This window comes from Salarias fasciatus, chromosome 15, assembly GCF_902148845.1.
Source record: "Salarias fasciatus chromosome 15, fSalaFa1.1, whole genome shotgun sequence".
NCBI lineage: Eukaryota > Metazoa > Chordata > Actinopteri > Blenniiformes > Blenniidae > Salarias > Salarias fasciatus.
This window is the reverse complement of record NC_043759.1, coordinates 21,275,066-21,290,180: the sequence shown is the minus strand read 5'-3', so window position 1 is coordinate 21,290,180 and position 15,115 is coordinate 21,275,066. Positions and strand designations below refer to the sequence as shown.

The 15,115-nt window shown below is 46.7% G+C and overlaps 1 protein-coding gene across 2 annotated transcripts in view; it reads right to left on the bottom strand.

Annotated features, from left to right (window-relative positions):
• klhl29 (kelch like family member 29) overlaps positions 1–15,115 on the bottom strand; it is a 223,042-nt gene that overhangs the window by 25,570 nt on the left and 182,357 nt on the right. For both annotated transcript variants that reach the window (XM_030109884.1, XM_030109885.1), the window contains one exon: positions 13,444–13,624. In XM_030109884.1, coding sequence (XP_029965744.1) covers positions 13,444–13,624 — 181 coding nt within the window. The remainder of the gene's footprint in view (positions 1–13,443; positions 13,625–15,115) is intronic.

Genomic DNA, 15,115 nt, shown 5'->3' with positions numbered 1-15,115 from the left:
CCCCGGCACGTCGGCGGAGGGCTCGGCGCGGCACTGAAATGTAAATGCGCGGATATTTGCATCCTATAGGAAGCCCGTTGCTTCGGCAACATGCCCGCCGCTTCATTATCAGGTAGCAGATCTGGCTGGAATCGTGCTTTAATGTAACAGATGACGCAAACCAGTTTGGACTTTCTCAAGGCTCGTTTTAGTGAAGACAAGAAGAAAAACACCTCGTTGTTACTGGATCAGATTGCATTTATGCACTCATACATTTGTACTTTTAACTACTAGCTAGAGAAATTCAGGTTATATTCTGACAATTTGTAAGGATTGAGAGATTCCCTCCAGACAAGTTTTCCAAAAAAAAAAAAAAAGAATTAGTTTCCTTCAATATATTCCAGAATCTAAGAATTCATAAATGCGGTTCATTCTGAAAGTTTAACTGCGACTCCACTGTAAAGTCTGTTTTATGCGTAAATACACTGGAGGAATTACATTTTCAGCACGACACCGGTGTGTGGGATGAAATGGAGCAACTTTCAAGAAACACATCCAGGAAAAGGTTGACGACAATCTCAACATGGGGGGAAAAAAATGAAAGATTATGCATCCTTTCTCGATGCTGCACTGGTTAGAAACTAAACAAGATGTTTGCAGAGTGTGTTCAGGTCACATGTGTTGTGGTTATATAGTTTCAAATAAAAAAAAAAGGTCTTTCAACTTCATTTTAAACTACTAACAGATGGGGCCTTCTGAACATCTACTGAATTTCATCATTTTGGTTCATAAAAAGGCAGATAATCTGCTTCAACAAGTTTTCTTATTTTTTATGCATCACTGCAGGAAGGCCCGACAAAGAAGCATTTGATGATCTTGCAGCACGGGTTGGAATACGCTCAGTCAAAAAGGTGCTAATCCGTGAACTGATTTATGCACAATTAAAAGAATTTGAAAATCGATCCTGAGCGAGACGGGCGGGCGATGCAAGGTTAAAAAAATCCAGCGGCTGGATTTTGAATAGACCGTAATCGATCAGGAGCTGCAGTTGGTGGACCTGTCTAAGAAATTCACTTTTTTTTTTCTTCATTTAATTTAAAAAAGTTAAGTCTCATCCAATTATCAATGTGTCACAGAAAGATGGGTAATGTGCTTAGCCGGCTTTGATACACTAAATGTACTGTATCTCCCAGTAAAGAGCAGTATGGTGCATGGTTGATAGGCTTTGCATTGAAATTCCCTCGCAGAGCTTTGGAGGTCCTTAAATGTCAGCTTTTTATGGGGAAGCAAATACACTTTCTCTCATCAACAGATTAACATGAAATCAGCTTTCTACTTTAAAGCTCTGCATAATATGCTTCTGCAAACTGCCGCTCAAACATTAGAGGAACAACTAACATATTCCTGAGTGCGGGTTGACTCAAGGCCATGTGTAATTTGTGGAAACATAAAGAAGTGAGGCTTTCAATCTTCCGGAAATGTCATTCATTGTTGAGTTTTGGCGCAAGTTACACTCTACACTTCCGATGTAGCCTGCATGCCGGACTTTGCAGCATTTCCACTCGAAGCAGGAAATATAGAGTTATGCAAACCGTTTAGTTTTAGCCCATTAGGTCCTGCTCTAAATTCTGCCACGTTGGCACTCTTTTGTGGGCCTTCTCCTGTGATACGTGATCAAAAATCTTTCCAGCACGATGCGCCGCTGACCGTTTTTCACACCGCTTTCTAAATGACTCATGCAGCGTGGCGCTAATGTTGCTTTAGTCTGTCAGCACACAAACCAGGTAGCAGCACTGGGCGCATGTATCGATATACAGCCGAGCGTCTATAGAGATGCAGGTCATGTTGAGCAGCTTGGGGCTGTTTATGTTCTGGAGGAAGCCTGGGCTCCTCCACAGCGTCGAACCGTGACCTTTCCTTACAGATTATGTGAAATGTTTGTGTTTTCGTGAGATGAAGGCGTTTCGGAGTCACGGTGAGACTGTAAATATACTGTAGCCCGTTTGGAGTGGAGACGCTGCGGAGTTTGCATGTTTTCCCTGAGCCTCGGTTTTTTTTCTTGAGGTGAATTGGTGACTGTCTCTCTGTATCTCCGTCCAGGGTGCGCCCTGCCTACCTGGACTGCCTCCATGCCCCCGTGACCCTGGCTTGGACTGAGCGGTACAGGCGTCCGACAAACCGAACTCCTACAATTTAAGATAAATGAAAACAATTTTGCGTTCGGAGATTATTAACCTTTCCATTTGACCTAGATTTTGAGGCCTTCTGGTTGTGACCCGAGTGTTTTCTGCCGTTCTAACCTTTGACCTGCTGCCTCCTCTATGAACTCTCGCGCGCTCGCCTGGAAGGTGGCGCTGCCTTGCTGTGTTATTTGCTCGCGGTACACACACACACACACACACACACACACACACACACACACACACACACACACACACACACACACATCTGACGGACTGTGTGCGGTGACATACGGGGGATCTGATGGAGCCTCGCTCTCCGTGTGGAGGGCCTGGGAGTCGGCTCATCTGACAGATTGAAGTCAAGGTCAGTCAAATGACACACATGCGCACAAAAAAGCACTCCACCGCCATCACTGCTGGAATCCACCGGCGTGCGCACACACACACACACACACACACACACACACACACACACACACACACACACACACACACACACACACACACACACAACTCATTACCTCTGATGGATTACAGCACATTCCAGGCTAATAACACAGACATACTCGTACACACCACGAATAAATGCGCTCACACACCGACGGCAGACCGCGGCGGCGCGGCAGTCAAACACAGATGGACGCAGACCTGCCACCTCCGTGTCACCTTCAGCTAATCCTGGTGAGACAGGGAGCAATTCATCCACTGGCCACACAGATTTACCCATAATCCCTGAAAATGAACTCATTCGGAGAGCCAGTGTGTTTCCAGGTTGCCTTGGCGCTCAACCTGGCCGCTTGTTTTTAAAACTACAATCCCGTTATGTAGATCAACGGCAGATATAATGTACAGCACTTGTGCAAACGAGGAAGAAGGCACCTTGAGAGGCTATAAGGAAGAGAAGTTAGGGAGTCGTGGCAAGAAAAAGAGGGGTGTGCAGCTTTATGAGTGTGTGTGTGTGTGTGTGTGAGTAGACGCAGATTTAATTGGATGGGAATGTCACGTAGGACAGGGGACATGAGTGCTGTCGGTGGTGTAGGTCGTACACCAATTACTGCTCCGCTCTCTTCAAAACTGGATGGGAGATGGAAGGCTGAGAACCCACTTCATTATCAAAGTAAGCCCCCGTGTTGATCGCAGCCAAGTAGGGCAGCACTGTGGGGGTAACGGGGCGGAGGGGCTGCCGCGCCAGCCTGGGAGAAAGGGAGGCGTTGAAATTAAAACTGACACCTAAATTGCAGAGAAAAAGTGGGCGCAGCCAAAGCTTGATGTCTGATTGCCTCGTTTGGGTTTTTTTTTATTTAATATGGGAGCTATAAAGTGAGACGTGCAATCAAAACGGTACAGTGAGACGAAAGGAGAGCTGATGCTGAGGGGGCTCGAGACAATGATGCTGATGTTGACTCTTTTGTCAGAGAGCTGAGAGCCGGGTAAGTTTGCATCTGGAAAGGTCCCATATCCTAGTTTACAGCTATCATAGGAAAATAACAAAACAAGCAATCAGTGTTGCTTCGTTTCTGCTCTCCGAAGTCCAGAAAACCGACAAACCAGCTTGAACATTAACCAAGAGTTCAATGAAAGAAGCACGGGAGTGGGCACATTTACTTTGTTTTCCGCTGCAAACATGCGATCGCTTTCCGCGCGAAGGTTAATAGTTACAGACGGCAGCTCTCATCCCGCTAAAGTGGAGAGAATGAGTGTCGTAATTTACATCTATGAGTAAGAGCATGTTTAAGATGGAAAACGGGCAATTACAATTCTTAACTTTCACCAAATCAATGCCGGATTGAGCGAAGTCAGACCTGGGAGCTCTCTGAAAGCTTTCCCAGTGTGAAGCTCCGGGTCTAATTGCATTCAGACGAATCTCACAACATTGGAAAGTGGCGGCTCTCCCTCCTCCCAGTTATTATAAGAGCACGAGCATGACTCAGACACAGGAAATGACACACCGGTTCAGAAGGCCGACACAGAGAGACCACTGAATTACCTGGAGAAAACCTACAGTATGCATCCACACAGGGAGAACATGCAAACTTCAGGGTGAGCACGAACATCAGTTCTTATATAAACTCAGTTCACTTCTTCTAACTCTACACAAGCACACACACTCACAGCTATACAAAACCTGAAAATCGCCTTGTTTTTGTGCTTATTTGGTGTTAATGGAGCACCTTCACCTTGGCCCCACACACACACACACACCTCTCACACACACACACAGGACAAGTCTATATATAACAGCTCACACTCCCACCTCCAGAGTCAATCCCTCCCTCGGTGCTGGGGAGGTGCGGGGTCTGGATATCGCGTACACTTGCCAGGACGGCGCTTTCTAAAGGTCAGCTGTTACTTCCTCCTGAGCGGAGACGAAGGACCGAGTGCCAGCCGTCATGGCGGCATCTGTCACATCCCGACGGCGGAAAAAGCAGCCGGCGCTCCTCGACCCCCATGCCAGTGAGCGAAGGTCCGACCGCGCATCAGTTTGATAAGATTCAAAGTAATGGTTGACAGAAGTGCTTTTCTGTATTACTGGTGAGTACGGCTTGAAAAGTGAAAGATTGAAGGTGGAGGTAGAAAAAAAAAGAAAAAGAAGAAAAAAGATCAGAGGAAAAAGGTGCACAAGCAGGAAAATGGTGAGAGAAAAATGGCTTGCCGGTTGGTAAAGGCTGAAAATTGTCCGAAGTGCCAGCCCGTCGTTTATCAAGGAGGCAGAGGCGCATACGGCTCGCACTACTCATTACCTGCTCGCTCTCTCGCTCTGCCTTTTCCTAATATCGTCCTCCAGCACACCTGCAGCCGCTCGCCGAGGTTTCCTCTAACTGTCTCACGCACACACACACATACACACACACACACACACACACACACACACACACACACACACACACACACACACACACCCACTGTGCCGTGCACCTCCATGTCTCCGAGACCCCGGCGCCCCATTAGACAACAATGAAGAGGAGACGGTGTCTTTGCTGGAGCATGTCAGGCAGACGCGACACCGGCGGCCCCGCGGGGCCCCAAATACACCCATCATCCCCCCTGCCCACCTAATCAGCGCCGTGAAGACACAGACAGGGAGCAATGGGACAGAAGGCGCAGGAGAAGAGGTTGGAGATGGTGTTTAAAAGAAGGAAACCGCAGAGGAGGAGAGGACTGGGAGGTATGCTGAGGGAGAAATAAGTGAGAGAGATGTGATGATTTGCCTGATTTGAGCCCACTCGCTTTTCCCCCCAGAGTCTTCAAATGGCTGAAAGATGTGGCAGACCCTGTTTGGAGCTGGGAAGAGACTGCGCATGCACGTCCGGTACACAACGGACAGGGAAATGCTGCTTTTTTTGGCAACACACAACAAAAAAAAGCAGATATTTTTGAGACCATGTTGGCAAAAACAGCCTAATCCTGCTGATTACTGGAAGCAGTGGTTCAAAGCACTTCCGCCTCAAAATTCTTCAAGTACAGGTACTTTCAAGAAACAGCAGATGATCACGTATTTCAAAAACTGCTAAGGTTTTCTCATAAAAAGAACTATACAGCTTTCACAATAACCCTTGCAGCAACGATGGTCCCTCAGCTCTAAAAGATTTCAGGACTTTTCCGTGATTGATTTTCCAATTTGAATTTAAATTCAGCTAAACATACGATCGAATTCCCTGAACTCTGCTGCTGCAGGTTTGAGGAAGCGCTAGAAACACGTAAACAGCATTCGCTGCAAATGCAGAAGCAGCGAGACAACAAAGAGGAAGACTTGAGAAGAGAGGAATCAACAGTGACATTTGGGAGGGGGGGGGGGGGGGAGACGCCGGGGTAAAGACAGAGGGCTGATGAGGGTGTGTGAACGCTGGGGGGAGGGGGGAGGGGGGGGGGGGGAGGATGGTGCAGGCTGCGGTGGAGTCGGAGGGTGAGCCGATGCTTTGACAGCGCAGTAGGGGCCGGTGCTGTGAAGTTGCTTAATCCCGAGGAGCAGGGATTAGCTCTGCGGGGGGGGAACTGCCTCAGTGAGGGGGCTCTGGAAGAGTCTGTTGTCCCCCGATCACGGCGTCGTGCTGCGTGGCTACCGGGGGCTGGCAGCACACACACACACACACACACACACACACACACACACACACACACACACACACACACACACACACACACACACACACGCCCAAATGAGCCCCAGGCTCCGTCTGACCCAGGAAACAAATCCACACTGGGAAGCATAAAAGACATGCACAACAGCCCATCGCTTCATCATCTGGCGCGGCGATGCTGCTGGAGGAGCCGGGAGAGGAGAGAGAGCGCGTCTTCACATGAGCCCATTGGTTCTGGTGTGACTGATGGTGTGGAGCTCGCAGGGCCACCTGGGGCGGCCGCATTTCCAGTGCTCTCTCATCTCCTCGGCCCGGCGCCGCCGTCCTCTCCCGGCTCACACCTCCTCTCTTCGCCTTCCCTCTCTTCTGACCGGCTCGCTGCAGGGTCCTGAACACCTGGGGCTCCAGAGCTGCGGGATACTCTCTTGTTATTAGCGTCATTGCCTCTGCCAGTTATTTCCCCAATATCTCCAAAAGAGAGTGCTGTTGGGCAGAAAGCTGGAGTGGACAAAGGAAGCTCTCTATCATTGTGCAGGACTGAATGTTCACACGGAGGAAATTCTTGAACAAAACCGCCATGATCGCCCGTCTTCGGCTGCATGACGGCTTCTTTCTCTCCTGCAGAAACAAAAGAGCGCCCTCGCGCCCTGCCTCGGTGCTTCTCACCCAACAACCGGAGCTCATTCCTTCAATAAGGCTGATGCAACTTCTCTATCACCCCCGGTGTCCTCCAGTATTGGACCTTTCTCTGGGTGACTGGCAGCTCAGCGTGCTCACCACCTGCGGATATCATGTACTTAAGGACTTGTCAGTTCACGGAGCAGCCCACTGAAGACTTCAGCTGTGCCCAGCGTGCGGTGTGATGAAACCCCCCGCTGGAATCTCCATCTCTCTGTATGTTCTTGGTCATGCTCGGCTTGATGAAATTTCCCGGGAGCCATTGAATGCACCTCTGCAAGGTCGGCCAGGCAATACGGCCGGCCTGCTGCATCAGGCCCGGCCGGCATTCCTGAATCATGCCCATTATGCTGGGCAAAAAAAAAAAAAAAAAAAAAAAAAGTATGGCAGGAAAAAAGTAAAACTTGTGAAATATATGGAGAAAGGTTCTGCTAAGAGTCAGATGAAAGCTTTGGTTAAGTCAAGGTAAAGCTCAGCGCTGGAGAGGAAGTGGAAAACCCTCACAGAGCCTGGGAAAAAAAAAAAACAAAACAAACCAAAAAAAAGAAAAAAAAAAACAACCCTGACCCCCACAGCACTCAATAACTGATGCCTGAATAATAGCAAACAGTGGTAAAGTGCAGAGATGCTTATACAACAACAACAAATGTCAGCGAGTCTGAAAAACAAACAACAGCGAAGCTTTCAGCACAGATTTTACAGGAGCACAAGCCATTAAAAAGGTCATTTTATTTTTCCTTCAGAGTAGTTAGCGAAACTGCACAACATCCCCGATGAGCAGTTGCTAGTTGCTGTACTCAGTGTCCTATCGCTAACAGTCTTCATGCAATATTAACTTGCTATAGAGCTCGGAGGACGCGCAAACCTGCGTATAGTGTGCGATAAATAAAACAAAACCATCTGTGATTGACACATCATTAGACATCTATGAATTATTCAATATCTGCAATCATATTGGTTTGCCGAAGGATCAACATGCTGAGGAGCGTGCAGGCCCAGGGTACCTGATTGCAAGTTAAAAGCCTCCCGAACTTGACTGCTCCCATCTCTAAAAATCTGTCAGTCATTAGTGTCGAGAGCGGAGAGACGAATAAGCCTGACTCAGTCCTCCGAGCGCTGATTCGGACCTCCTGCCGCTCCCGAAGAAAGGCTGCATCCTACCAGCTTTCAGATGGCTCTGATTGAAGACATAATTGTGAATGTGGGTGAATTTCACGGTTAGAAGCGTGAAACCCTCGGTGAGATGGATGGAGAGATGGGGAGCGGAGGGGAGGACTGCAAATGAGGCGTCGGTTCGCTGGGAGCCGGCGCTGGAAGGCGGCAGACCCGGGCTGACGTACGCAGCTGATCGACAGGCAAACAAAACACCTATAGAGGCATACATATGCACACGCACTTAAGGGACAATGAGGAGCAACGCAGACACGTGCATAATGGGGGAAAAAAAAAAAAGAAAAAAAAAAAAGAGGCCGGCCGCGTGTGTAAACAATCTCGGCGTCAATCAATCTGTGAGTGGAGCAAATCGGGCCTCGCCGTTCGCCGTCGTCGTCATTTCAATGCAATTCCCTCCGCTTTCAGACACCATCTCCAGGAGCCGTCTGCATACGAAACCAGGCAGCCATTCACATCCGCTGACTAATGATTCCTCAATGTTATTAACCCTCCATATTACAACTGGACTTCAGACGTGTGCGGCGCTTCCTACTTGAGCAGAGGCAATGAAAGAGAGAGAACGAGAGAGAGAGAGAGAGAGAGAGAGAGAGAGAGGGGAAAACGAAAGGCTCCAGTAACAGCTCCCTTATCTCCAATGGGCAGGATTTTGTCCTGCTGTGGCCTGGCTGCCTCCCTGTTGAAGTCACCACTATCTTTAGAGTTTTTGGCCACGCGGCGGGCGGGCGGGCGGGCGGCGGCGGAGCCAACCCGTCTTACAGCCCAGTAATACCTGCCAAATGTGGCAGTTAGCTGCAAAAATAAAGGATCAGCGGCTAATGGGCTCATTCATCAAAAAGCAGATATGAACAAATGCCTTCAGAAGTGGCCGGAAAAACTGGTTCTCACTCATTTGCGACTGTGTCTAGTTTTCTCTTGCGCGACCCGTGAAAGTAATTCATATGCAGACTCGTCCAAAAAACAAACTCCCAAGGTCAAAGAAGTGCTATCGATGTATGCAGAAGCACACTTCAGCCACCCGTGCGTAGGATGCCAAGGCTAAAAAGTGAGCCATTATTTAGTTCATAGCTGTGAAAATAAATAAAACTAAAAGGTTTTGAAACACGCAGGTCTTGAAGAGGGCTTCAAACTGAAAAAATAAGAACAAAATACATCAGCTTTATGGATTTTATAGTGAGAACAGTTGTCGTGTGAGGTTGAACTTTCAGAAGAGTAATCTTTCTGAAAGTGCTTCTGGCCGGCGCCTTCATATAAAAAACTAATTTGAGGAATTAAACTTGTCTTCATGAGTCTTATAAAGTTGCGGCTGTTAATCCGTCGAGCTCTTTGCCCAGCTGCTGAGATTGTGTACGATTTACGGCACCTGTCTTTTGAGTCGATTCGACTGGACCAGCTGCCCGTTGTTCTCAAATCCTCCCTAATCTTCGAAAGAGCTCCACTCCTCCTCAGGAAAACAAACACACGTATAGCATTAAGCCTCAAAGTGTGCCTTCGTACCGTTTATACTGCCGAAGGCTTTCGTAATGAACGGCACGGCGCCTTAGCGGTGAGTACTCTCGCCTAATGAGGTAATTTGGGTATGATTTCCAGTCAAGGCCTCGGTTTATTCGATTTGCATGTTCTCCCTGTGATTGTCTAGGTATTCACTTGAAGCTTTAAGTTTGTTTTCATGCTAAAGTGACTAAAGTGGGGAGAGAAGATGGATGGAGGAAGGCTTAAGACTCGCCTGAGAAAAAGCGCAGTTAAAATGATAATCTGCTCCCGTGTAGCTTCACGAGGCTCCCCAGAACCACAAACGGAAAATACAGCTTCGCAACACAGCGCCGCAAAAGCTCAAATAGAAAAGATAGTCAGTTACACTGAAAAATCCATCCAAGGTTTGCGAGCTGCTCGGATCTCACAGAGGTCTGAGTAAAAAAAAAAAAAAAAACAGAAAACAGTGGCTAGTTTCTCGTCTCTATATCAAAAGGCAGGGTTAGTGGTTTTTCTCAGCGGTTTTATTACCCTGAATTCCTTTTATTTATTTATTTTTTTTGTAAAATCCAATAAGCGGTTTCTATGTATGTGCTCTCACAGCTGCGATGTGGTTCCTCACATGACAACAGAGGTCACCAAAATAACCTAATAATCGCCGTGACAGCGGTCCTGATGCCAAAACAACAAGTTTCATCGCTTCAGTGGAGACGATACAAAACAGACCGACGCATAACTCCTGCGAAATTAGCTATAGATAGCATCCTCAGGATCGATATGGGCGGTTTCGAACCACGATATGTGTGTTCACTGACACATTTGGCACACAGTTCTTTCAATGCATGACAGGATTCAGATGACGTTTTGGTCACAGAGAGGTAAATAAGACATTTTCTTCAGGATATTAAGGTGGGAGCAGCGTGAAGATGGAAGGCTTCTGATAAATTACGCACTTATTGAAAGAAGGAAACTCATAATGAAGAAAGAGAAAAACATAGTTGAGGTATAATTTATGTGACTTATTACAGGGGAGAACTAACAACAGTAATTTTCCTAACCTCGTCTCTGCGGTGGAAACAAGATTGAGAGAAAAGGCATTTACGTGGAATTACAGATTCTATTTATTTTACTGATGACGGAAAATTGTTGATCAAATTGTTGTTTCCCTGTCACTAATAAGCCTCGGGAAGATGGATCGCAGCCAGAAAGTCATCAGTTTCATCATTTGCATGGAAGAGTTTCTTTTTCACGCACGGCTTTTGACAAGGTTTAACTCGCAGGCGTCCTCCTGGGGTGTGTGTGTGTGTGTGTGTGTGTGTAGTGGGGGAAACTTCTTTCTCTCTGAGATAAATCATGATAAAAAGAAGTCAGTGCTGTTAATTACTTGATCAAAACATACATTTGAGGATTGATTTTATCACGGAAACATGAAAATAATCCATATCATGAGTAAGATTTTTTTCTCTCAAGTAGCTTCACCCTCGAAGCGTTCTAAAAATAAACTGGCCTCATGTAAACTCCATCGCTAACGCCAGTGAAAGTGTTGCTGTGAGGTCTGAGAGCGCATCCGCGAGAAGTTGTTGTTAATAAGCGGATTAATCAACTTTCCGGCGACGTGGTTTTTGTAGCGGGTGACAAAGACAAGCAATTACAGTTATCTCCGCTGTCACCTATTTCCCTCCTGACCTTACTTTCCAAAAGACAAATTACACTCGCAAAGTGATATGTGGCTATTGAGGAGGAGCTCTCGCGGCTCAGCCTATTTAAAATCCGGGCTTCTTTATGTGACAGGAATATTGCTCAGAGGTATAAATGTGTATCACGGCTCCAACAGGGGTATTTACGCCTGAGGAGGAGCTTTCAGCTTCATCCTAAAAAAAAAAAAAAAAAATCACAAGATATCCAAAGCAGATAAATTCTGCAGATATAATTCCGACTAAATAAAGTCTTTTCTTTTTTTTTTTTTTTTTGAAGAAAGGAATCTAAATATTTACAAGGTTTAACGTTCTTGTGTTATTCCTCAGAAGAAAGCTGACAACCTCGACAGACTCCGCATAAATGATGGTTAATCAACATTTGGGAAGCAAAGTTATGCTAAAGGCATTTCACAGCAGGTCAACACATTCAGCCTGCTAGAAAATGCTAGATTACACAAAATAGCACATTTCAAATGGAAATCTCTACTATGAATAATACATCTGGGATCATTATCATGAAGAGAAAAAAAAAAAAAAAAAACAAGAAAACACATCCATATATTTAAGCAATTCATTCCTGGATTATTGAGTCTTTAGTCCTTCGACTTGGTTTTGACTCCTGCCCCTCTTGGTGGTTTCTGAAAAAACACAATATAAAAGCCCGGGTTGCTTGGAAACAAGCCTGTTGACTGCTCCGACAATTTACCCAAACAGCTTCAGAGACCTGTTAGCTTTTACATGATAAGGCCGGTGAAAACAACCCTGACCCCGTGTTACAAACGCTTTGCTTCAGCCCGGGCGCCATGCATTTTTCAAGTCCGGCGCTTTCTTCTGGTGTGTGCGGGTTTGTTCTCCCCCAGCCCTGAGCAGCCCTCCCTCCCGACTCCGGCACTGGGGCAGGGATGCCAAGCAGAGGAGGCCTCTGGTCGTTCTTGGAGAGAGGCAAAGTAGGTTAAAGTTTTACAGCGCTGATAATCGAGTCCAGTTGCTGGGGGCCAGTGAGAAGCTCAGAGATGTGTGCGCACACACACACACACACACACACATACATACATACACGGGGCAGAGAGGCACAAACAAACACACATCACACTGTGAAACGCTGATTTCTTTGCAGCCATGAATGCCCCAGATACATCGGCAAGCTCTCAAATTAAGCAGCTCAGAGACGGAGGAATCAAATGCATTTCCATTACGGGGCAAATATTCCATCTACCCCCTGTCATAACGACACTGTGTGGCAGCATTATGGGGAAATATCAAATTAGGCTGTTTCATTTGAGGACTGTTGTGCATTGCGAACAGCTTTGGAGATCAATTGAGCTCCTAGGTAATGAGCGGCAGCGGCCTGCTCTAATATACTCAGTAATGCTCTTTTGATTGCTTTGGTTAATCTTGCTCTGCGGTGCAGGGGGAGCTCGCCCCGTCTCTCTCTCTCTCTCTCTCTCTCTCTCTCTGCTAACACACACTCGTCCACCCAGGTTAGAGGGAAAAATATGGACTGGTGGACAGTGTTTGTAAAAACAGTCAAACAACCATTAAATCTGGAAAATGTCTGCTCCTGTTTAGTGCCACAGAGAATCTGTTACACTGAGACAACGTATTCTAGGAGTGCTTTTATGCCAAATAGTTTGAGCAAACAAAAAAGAAGAAGTAGAAGAAGCAGAAGAAAACACCTGGCTGAATAGGCCACAGTGTGCGACCTTCAAATGAAGTGTTGGTGATGTGTTGATGTTGAAGTGGATGGAATCAGACACAGTGCGCCACTCTGATCTGTGAAAGCAAATCCTCTCACTCATCCACAAACAGGTAAGAGGCGCTCTGTCGCTCCACAACAACACTCACAGCTGTGACCATTTAATATGCTCCAGCTCCAATTCATTCCTCTGCACCTTTTGCTCTCGCAGAAAATGCTAACAAACCTGTCCAACCACTTTTGCAATATGCTGCAGCACACCGCTGCACGCCACGCCATCTGCCACTTCTCGCTGTGCACTGTGAATATTTATTTGGTCAAACTGGATCGCTCAGCTTTTGTAGGGTTTTTGCAGGATTGTCTCGGAGAGGGCCTTCGGATCGCGCTCGGAACCGTTAGCAACTTTGCAGCCGCCAGCTGGGAGTCCTTGTAGGTGTTTGTGGTGTGAAAGACGGGCTTTGCGCTGACGTCAGCCCAGTTTCTCTTACCTCTCGACGTGGTCCAGGTTTCCTGACACCCCCAGGCCCCCGATGGTGTACAGCTTGCCGTCGTACACCAGGCTGTTGTGTCTGCAGCGAGGCACGGTCATCCGGGACACCAGGTTCCAGTTGTCCAGCAGAGACATGTAACACCAGACGTCGGCCACCATCACGCCCGACTCCGTCCCCCCTGAGACACACGAAAGGACGGGGATTCCAGTGAGTCTGGCAGGTGGCTAGGAGGACATGATATGAAGAATCCTGTGAAAAAGGCATTTCGCTTCAGGAGGGGCGGCGCGCGTTGGCGTCATTTTGATCCATAGATGGTTCATGGATGATTAGTTTGGATCAGACACTCAATAGTTAAGTACAGAAACTTCATGTCATTGTTTGGAGGAGACAGCGAACCTTTCTCCAACAAAAGATGTAGATTTATTAAGGGTAATTCAAAGAGCAGCGGTAAATATACTCTATCAGAGAAGGGGTCATCGACCTTGTTAGAAACTTCCTGAATAATAATAGTTTTAATAAATGATGACTGGCTGGAGTAAACATGCCTGAAGGCAGTGAGGTGCCGATGGGCACTGTCTGGTAGCAATGCAATAATAAAAACATGATATTTTCACATTACAACTATGATTCCCTGAGTTTTATTTCATCATTTCAGGGGAACACCTTTAGCTTTTGGCAACTTGCTTGTAAGGTGGAGTAAGGTTTGTCTGAATAATTAAAATGGTGAAGATTTCATAGGTCTGATAAATTAATAATCCTCCGTCATGTTCCTATGTGAGAAAAAAAAAACGAATAAAATGATTTAAATTGATGCAGATGTGTCCATTTAAATCACTTTATTCATTTTTTTCACAAGTCAGCCATCCCGAAGCTGTTCTTCTTCCAATAACATTCAGCCCAATTAATTTCAACTTCATTAACCTTTAGTGTTTTCCTGTTTTCCATTACTCACAGATCAGGTTTCGTTTATAATAACTCCTTCATTAAAATAATTCCACTATTTTATTTTATTTATTTTTTTCCCCCCACAGAGTTCAAAAGCAGCCACATTAACTGTGGTGTGAGTTTAATGCCTCTTCCCCCCCTGCAGCGTGTTTTCTCACTGAAGGGTCAAATTGACCAACATGTGTTAAACACAAACCTGCAGGGGGCAGTTTGCAAATGTGTGAAATTACTTTCCCTTTCCCAAAAAAAAAGTATGCATGTTTATTACACTAATTTAGCCCAACAAAATAAAGAGTGTTTTAAAGTAAACTTAATGCAAAAATATTTTTCCTGAATGTTAAAACTTTGCAATGGGCAGTTTGTCCTGCCTCCACGGTAAAATACATAAAATATGAGTGTGTGTGTGTGTGTGTGTGTGTGCGTGATTTGTTTTTTTAACCTGCTCGCAATGACGGACTTGTACAAGCCGGGCTGACTGAAAGCCGCTGGCCGCTGTGTTGACACGTCAGACCAGGCCAACCCTGAAAACTGTGCATGTTTCAGCTCCCTTCAAAGCCGCTCTGTTCGCCGTGTCGCCGGACGTGTAGCGCCGGCCGCGGCTCACTGACCCCGCTTGCCGCGCGCCGCCGCCGCCACGTGACCGGCCAGCTGCAACAACTCTTGATTTCCCCACCGGCCGCCTGACTCCCGGCGGACCCACGCCGGCCCGTTCCAAAGCCCAAAC